Consider the following 8,556-nt stretch of genomic DNA (forward strand, 5'->3'; position numbering starts at 1 on the left):
AGTCAGTAAAGCCAGGGTCAAAATGAAGCAAGCTCAATAATAATAGCAGGAGCAGCAGAGCCAGGAAGCAGGAAAGAATCACAGCCAAAGACAAGCAGGAAATTAAGGTATAAATAGACCGAGCTAGAACCGTCTGGCCAGGCTGTGATAGGTTCTCCCACTCCTGAGCCTACCAGCCTGAGTGGTAGCAGATCAATTCACTCGATCAGACCTAGGAGCAGGTGCAGACTGATTAACCACGGGCGTCGACACAGAAGCTGTGTCTGGCAGATCCTTTACAGTACCCCCCCTTTTATGAGGGGCCACTGGACCCTTTCTATGTGGACCTGGCTTATTGGGGAACCGAAGATGGAACCTTCTGAGCAATACCCCAGCGTGAACATCCCGGGCGGGTACCCAAGTCCTCTCCTCAGGCCCGTATCCTCTCCAATGTACCAGTTACTTTAGGGAGCCTTGGACCATCCTGCTGTCCACAATCTTGGCCACCTCGAATTCTACCCCTTCAGGGATGAGAACAGGGTCCGGAGGTTTCCTCGAGGTAGCCAAGGACGGGGAGCGGCGTTTCAGGAGGGAGGCATGAAACACGTCGTGTATTCAAAAATACGGGGGTAACTCCAGTCGGAAGGAGACAGGGTTAAGGACCTCAATGACCTTGTACGGCCCTATATACCGGGGAGCAAATTTTTTGGAAGGGACTTTAAGGCGCAATTTTTTTGAAGACAGCCACACCAGGTCTCCGACCACAAACAAGGGGTTAGCAGAACATCTTCTATCTGCCTGAGTCTTTTGTATGCTCTGGGACGGCTCTAGGTTCTTCTGAACCTGGGCCAAGACTGTGCACAGTTCCCGATGAACGACATCTACCTCGGGATTGTAGGAACCACCAGGTGAAACGGAAGAAAACCGTGGATTAAACCCAAAATTAAAGAAAAAGGGGGAGACCCCTGACGAGTTACTGACCCGATTATTAAGGGAAAATTCGGCGAGGAAAATGAAGAAGACCCAATCATATTGACAGTCAGAGATAAAACACCTTAAATATTGTTCTAGAGACTGATTAGTCCTCTCGGTTTGGCCATTAGTTTCAGGATGGAAGGCCGAGGAGAAGGACAGATCAATCTCCAACTTTTTACAGAAAGCTCTCCAAAACAATGAAACAAATTGTACCCCTCTGTCAGAAACAATATTGACAGGAACCCCATGGAGATGCAGGATGTGTTTGACAAACAAGGTAGCTAACATCTTAGCATTGGGTAGTTTCTTTAGGGGCAAAAAGTGGCACATCTTACTGAAGCGGTCTACTACAACCCACACCACTGACTTGCCTTGAGATGGAGGCAGATCGGTGATACAATTCATGGAGATATGGGTCCAAGGTCTCTGGGGAATGGGCAAAGAACATAGTAAGCCCACTGGTTGGGACCTGGGAGTCTTGGACCTAGCACAAATTTCACAAGCGGCGACGTAGGCCTTAACGCCTTTAGGCAAGCTAGGCCACCAATAGTTTCTGGCAATGAGGTGCTTGGTACCCAGGATGCCTGGATGGCCAGATAGTGCAGAGTCATGATTTTCCCTGAGTACCCTTAGCTGGAATTGCATGGGAACAAACAGCTTGTTCTCAGGAAGGTTCCCGGGAGCTGAACCTTGATCAGCCACAATTTCGGAGACTAAGTCAAAATCAACAGAGGAAATTATTATAGCTGGGGGCAACACACAAGCAGGAACTTCCTCTGAAGGAGGGCTGGCCATGAAGCTACGCGACAGTGCATCAGCTTTAATATTTTTAGACCCAGCCCTATAGGTGACCAAAAAGTTGAATCTAGTAAAAAACAACGCCCATCGAGCTTGTCTCGGGTTTAGCCTCTGGGCAGATTCTAGGAAAATCAGATTCTTGTGGTCGGTAAGGAAACGTTACCTGGTACCTAGTCCCCTCCAGGAAGTGGCGCCACTCTTCAAATGCCCATTTAATGGCTAAGAGTTTGCGGTTGCCAATGTCATAGTTACTCTCAGTGGGCGAGACCTTCCTGGAGAAGTAGGCACAGGGACAGAGATGGGTGAGGGACCTGGTACCCTGGGACAAGACAGCACCCACTCCCACCTCGGAGGCGTCAACCTCCACGATGAATGACTCCATTTGGTTAGGCTGAATCAGCACTGGGGCCGAGATAAAGCACTTCTTAAGGACCTCAATAGCCTGGACTGCCTCCGGAGGCCAGTGGAGGAGATCAGCACCTTTGCGAGTAAGATCCGTAAGAGGTTTAGCGATGACCGAGAAGTTCGCAATAAATCTCCTGTAATAATGAGCAAACCCCAGGAAGCACTGAAACGCCTTCAGGGAGGTAGGTTGGACCCATGCAGCCACAGATTGAACCTTGGCAGGGTCCATGCGGAATTCATTGGGAGTGAGGATTTGACCCAAAAATTGTATCTCCTGCACCCCAAACACACATTTTTCGGTTTTAGCAAAGAGTTTGTTTTCCCGAAGGGCCTGGAGCACCTTCCTGACATGCTCAATGTGGGAGGACCAGTCCTTGGAAAACACAAGTATGTCATCAAGGTACACTACAAGAAATACCCCCAGGTATTCTCTTAAAATCTCATTTATGAAATTCTGGAAGACCGCTGGAGCATTACACAACCCAAAGGGCATGACGAGGTATTCGAAATGACCTTCGGGCATGTTAAACGCATTCTTCCACTCATCCCCCTCACTGATGCAGATAAGGTTATAAGCCCCCCGAAGATCAAACTTAGAGAACCATTGGGCCCCCTGAACCTGATTGAAGAGATCAGGAATCAGAGGAAGGGGATACTGGTTCCTTACAGTGACCTTATTCAAGTTTCGGTAATCGATGCACGGCCTAAGACCACCATCCTTCTTCCCTACGAAGAAGAAGCCAGCACCTACCAGAGAAGTAGAGGGGCGAATGTAACCCTTGGCCAGGCATTCCTGGATATACTCTCTCATGGCTTCACATTCGGGACAAGAGAGATTAAATATCCTACCCTTAGGGAGCTTAGCTCCTGGCACCAAATCGATAGCGCAATCGTATTCTCTATGAGGAGGTAACACTTTGGAGGCCTTTTTAGAAAAAACATCAGCGAAGTCCTGAATAAACTCAGGTAGAGTGTTCACCTCCTCAGGGAGAGAAATAAAATTAACAGAAAAACATGACGTCATGCATTCATTACCCCATTTGGTAAGATCCCCAGTATTCCAGTCAAAAGTGGTATTATGCATCTGCAACCAGGGAAGGCCTAAAACCAAATTGGACGATTATCCCTGCATTACCAGTACAGAGCACTGCTCCAAATGCATGGAGCCAACAATGAGTTAAAAAACAGGGGTATGCTGCGTAAAATAACCATTAGCAAGTGGAGTGGAGTCGATAACCACTACCTGGACAGGTTTAGGCAAATCAATCAATGGCATAGCTAGAGACATAGCAAATTCCACAGACATAATATTAGCAGAAGACCCTGAATCCACGAAGGCACTGCCGGTGGCAGACCTACCCTCAAAAGAGACCTGAAAGGGAAGCAAGATCTTATTAGGTTTCATATTTACGGGAAATACCTGTGCGCCCAAGTGACATCCCAGATGGTCACTTAGACGCAGAAGTTCTTCCGGCGGCTTATTCTTACGCCTAGGACAGTTGTTCACTTGATGCTTGTCATCCCCACAGTAGAAGCAGAGACCATTCTTCCTGCGGAGCTCTCTATGTTGCTGGGGAGACACAGAGGCCCCGATTTGCATTGGTTCATCCGAGTTTTCCGTGGAAGAACGAAGCAACGGAATCTCGGGAGCCATCATGGGGGAGCCAGAGGAGAAAGCACAAAAACGTTCAAGTCGTCGTTCCCTGAGACGTCGGTCAAGACGTACCGCTAAAGCCATAACCTGATCTAGAGAGTCTGAAGAGGGACTTTCAGGGCATTCGACAGACCCAATCTAAACTGGCAACTCAAGGCTGGGTCATTCCACCGAGAAGCTACACACCACTTCCTAAAGTCAGAACAGTACTCCTCAATGGGTCTCTTACCCTGACGTAAGGACACCAGCTGACTCTCAGCAAAGGCATTCTTGTCAGTCTCGTCATATATGAGCCCGAGAGCAGAAAAAAAAAATCAACAGAGGAAAGTTCAGGGACGTCAGGAGCCAAGGAGAAGGCCCATTCTTGTGCCCCGTTCTGGAGTCGGGACATAATTATACCCACTCGCTGTCTCTCAGAACCTGAGGAGTGGGGCCTTAGACGGAAATAGAGCCTACAACTCTCCCGAAAGGAGAAAAAAGTCTTCCGGTCCCCTGAGAACCGGTCAGGCAACTTGAGGTGGGGTTCAAGAGGTGAGGTGGGGGGGCACTACCAGGGTGGCATCACGCTGGTTGCCCCTCTGAGCCAGGGCTTGGACCTGTAGGGAGAGGCCCTGCATTTGCTGAGCCAGGGTCTCAAGGGGGTCGATAGTTGTGTCAGGGACCAGGGTAGAAAAGGTATATCGGCCTGTGATTATGTAATGACGGGGTAGGGAGATAGACAGGTGAGCCCTAATCTACCCGCCACTCAGTCCCTGCCTACTTGCACGGCACGTCCTAGGCATTGGCGTACAACTGGGCGACGGTCCCTATGCTCAATATGTGTACAATAGACAAACAGACAACACCGTGAGCAACAGGAGTAGTGAACGAGCCGAGTCAAACTAGGAGTGTACGAGGTACCAAGCGTAGAGCAGGAGCGTAGTCAGTAAAGCCAGGGTCAAAATGAAGCAAGCTAAATAATAGTAGCAGGAGCAGCAGAGCCAGGAAACAGGAAAGAATCACAGGCAGGAAATGAAGGTATAAATAGACCGAGGGCGGGAGCTAGAACTGTCTGGCCAGGCTGTGATAGGTTCTCCCACTCCTGAGCCTACCAGCCTGAGTGGTAGCAGATGGAGTCACTCTATCAGACCTAGGAGCAGGTGCAGACTGATTAACCATGGGTGTCGACACAGAAGCTGTGTCTGGCAAATCCTTTACAGTTAGAAGCAATGTTTGCCCAACTCGAGAAAGCTGGTAGGCAACCTTATTCTGCCAGGTGGCTATTCTCCCCAAGAAAAATGAGGTGCCACGTGGTATGGCAACACATGACAGTACATATATGAAACAATGGTTTGACAAAGCAGAAGAAGACAACTCTCTTGCTGTAGGGGACATGGCGTGTGAAAAAGAGATCAAAGATGAGGTGTGGGATTTTACTTTTGCTGACTTTGGAGAAGAAGAGGTGACTGGAAAATTGCTGTGTCCAATTTGTCTGAGGGAGAAGATGCCGGCAAGTCTTCAGAGGTCTGAGGTCGTGGCTGTCGGTAAGTGGAAGATGCCGGCGGTCAGCGATCACAGCCATTACAGCCCTCTCTACTTAGGTCCAGAGCGTAGGAGGAATTTCCTGGTGAGAGCTGGGGCATCCACATTTTACTTAGGCTCCTCACATTTTCCTCAGACCTCTCCTCAGGACCAAAACCCTTCTAATCCACAACGTAACAGGTGTTCCCTCCTACCTTCTTGTAGTCCAGGATCTCCTTGACCTAGAAAACATCAGAAGAACTGATGGGAGCAACTGCAGAGCCAGGGGATTTGCTGATTTACTGAGGACCACAAGCTTTGGGAGGACACATGGACGAATTGGGAATTTTGAGAGTAGGAAGTAACCTCTTTTCTACAGTTTTTGGGCATTTCTATGTTCTTGTTACAGAATGATATGATGAAAACATAAAACATATATAAAATAGCAGAGCTGTTGGGGCAGATGTACTAATGCGTCTAAAATTTAGACAGTGTGATCTTAGACAAGGCAGTCAGAAGATGCACTAAATTCATACTGCAATAAATTTGGCCCATCTTACTTGACCTGCTAGACACGTCTCCTTCTTATACCATTTTGGTATTGGCTTAGTTTGCTACAAAATTTAGTGTGTGTTTTTTTTTGGCGCACGATGGTGCATTTCAAGCTATGCCCTTTTATGGAACACTTTTAAAGAAAGGGTCTAGTGAGGCCCAAACAGCTGGTTTTACAAGAAATGCGACAAACAATTTGAAAAACATTTGATCTGCAGACACATTAGTACATCTTCACCATTGAGTCCAAATGTGTATCCCGAAACCCTGGACTCATCTGCTGCCAACCCAGTGAAGGAAGTGTTGATTATATTTCTCAGTATTAATCAGTATTCCACATGCCCCTTGTCCCACAACTTAACTTTTATTGCACTGGCATATGGAAAACGTCATACACCAAAAATATATTAATCACTCTGCTGAGACCAAAGATGGAGAAAAAAATAAACACTGTAACGCCTCATGCACACACCGAGTATGCTGTCCGAGTCCCGTCAGTGATCCAAGGAAAGATAGGGCATGTTCTATCTTTCCTCGGATCGGAGACTCAGACCATTTTTCATGGACCCGATTCACCTGCTAAAGTGAAGGAGTCCGTGAAGACTATTGGGTGCCACTTGGATGCCGTCAAAAACTGCCCGAGTGGCACAACAGTCGTGTGCATGAGGCATTAACAGCGCATCTGCAGTGAATTAAAAATCTATAAGGGGGTTAAAATGTTATTTTGTACAAGATATATGATAGCTTGATGGCTTGGTTTCTGCTTGGTGCGCTGCTTTAGTCATGAGCAGTTACTCGTGTGTGGCCGAGTATATTACTAACCTACATTTATACATTGAAATTTAAGAGTGAGATATAGCTCTGTCTTTGTATAATGAATATATTGTCCATATATTGGATTTATTCTAATGTTCTACTAAGCAATCTAATATTAATATCATCCCTGAGACTTATTAGTTTTATCTCCTGAGATAAAATACCTTGAGAGTCGATGTACCAAGAATATGTTATAATATTATCTCCGATGGTTTCTTCCTTGGGAATTTAAAGATTAATACTGTATATAAAAGATGCTAATAATCAGTGTGTGATGGATGAGTACTGGGATGAGGACTAAGATTGACTATAGATAAAATGCTCCTTCTTACTTCGTATTAGCTTCAGAGAGTCCTCATCACAACATTTACAAGACGTCTCCATATAACATTCAGAGATGAAGGTACATGAAGTCAACTCTACGACCGTCATTGAGTTTCTTCTACTGGGATTTCCAGCCCTGAATGATTACAAGTTTACTTTCTTCTCTATTATTTTCTTCATGTATTGTATGACTATATGTGAAAATCTTTTGATCATTTTACTGGTGTCCACAAGCCAACGTCTCCATTCTCCAATGTATTTCTTCCTTGGACATTTAGCATTGTCAGACATTATCCTTGTATCAAGTGTTGTCCCTAAGATGCTGGATATTATCATAAAGGAAGGGAGTTATATATCTTTTGTTGAGTGTTTTGCTCAGTTTTACTTGTACGGGGGAACAGTCTGTGCCGAGTGTTTTTTGCTGACGGCCATGTCCTATGACCGATACTTGGCCATCTGTAAACCACTACATTATATCTCAATAATGAGTGTCAAGCTTAGATACAGCCTGATCATCTCGTCCTGGGTACTCAGCTTTATATTAGCGCTTATTTCACTTGTACTTGTATGGGACTTAGACTTCTGTGGGCTGAATGTTATTAACCATTTCTTTTGTGACTTTGCCCCTCTCTTAGAACTTTCTTGCTCAGATACAACTATTATGGATGTTGAAATTATTGTCCTCTCTGTTCCAATAGTTTTGTTACCTTTTATGTTTATTATTATAACGTATGTCTGTATTTTTATCACTATTTTTGGAATTTCTTCCACATCAGGCAGGCAAAAAACGTTCTCCACTTGTAGCTCTCACTTGGTGGTTGTTTCTACCTATTATGGGTCCATGCTGACTATCTACATGGTCCCTTACAGAGGACACTCTATGACTATTAACAAGTTTGTTTCCCTTGTCTATATTGTACTGACCCCCTTTCTAAACCCGGTTATATACAGTCTAAGAAACAAAGAGATTCAGTCATCTGTAGTTATATATCTAATAGTTTGTGGCAAGAAAATACTCTTGTGGTAGAAGATGATCAAGAAGCCACGTGTAATACTTATTTAGTTATAATTAAAAAAATCCATCTAACAATATAATCATTTTAACACAATGCTACATTTTAATAATTAAATGATAACATTTATTTGAATTAATAAATTTTAAAAAAATAAGTAGATTTACTATGAATTTTTCATAATTTAGTTAAAAAAATAAAGATACTTTTATAATTGTATGATTTTAATAAAATATTTACACGTAGTCACAATTTTTTTCTCCTAATTTGTGTTTCCATTTATTTTAATATAAATTGGATTTTGTGAACATTTGAACAAACTTTTACTTTACATCAAATTTAGTAAGGGCATGACCACACATGGCGGAATTCCTCCGCAACTGTCCGCATCAATGCCGCACCTAATCCGGGTTGCGGATTACGGCTGCGGATCTGCACAAAATGTGCAGAAAATTGATGCGGACTAGCTGCTGCGGACTGCGGGAAAAGTGCTTCCCTTCTCCCTATCAGTGCAGGATAGAGAGAAGGGACAGCACTTTC

The 8,556-nt window shown here is 44.9% G+C and overlaps 1 protein-coding gene across 1 annotated transcript; it reads left to right on the forward strand.

The window, feature by feature from the left end:
* Positions 1-7,076: 7,076 nt before the first annotated feature.
* LOC142750757 (olfactory receptor 1468-like) lies at positions 7,077-8,030 on the forward strand. The gene has a single exon (XM_075859735.1). It carries the CDS (start codon positions 7,077-7,079, stop codon positions 8,028-8,030), a length of 954 nt encoding a protein of 317 aa, XP_075715850.1.
* The last annotated feature ends 526 nt before the right edge of the window (positions 8,031-8,556 follow it).

This window comes from Rhinoderma darwinii, chromosome 3, assembly GCF_050947455.1.
Source record: "Rhinoderma darwinii isolate aRhiDar2 chromosome 3, aRhiDar2.hap1, whole genome shotgun sequence".
NCBI classification, from domain to species: domain Eukaryota; kingdom Metazoa; phylum Chordata; class Amphibia; order Anura; family Rhinodermatidae; genus Rhinoderma; species Rhinoderma darwinii.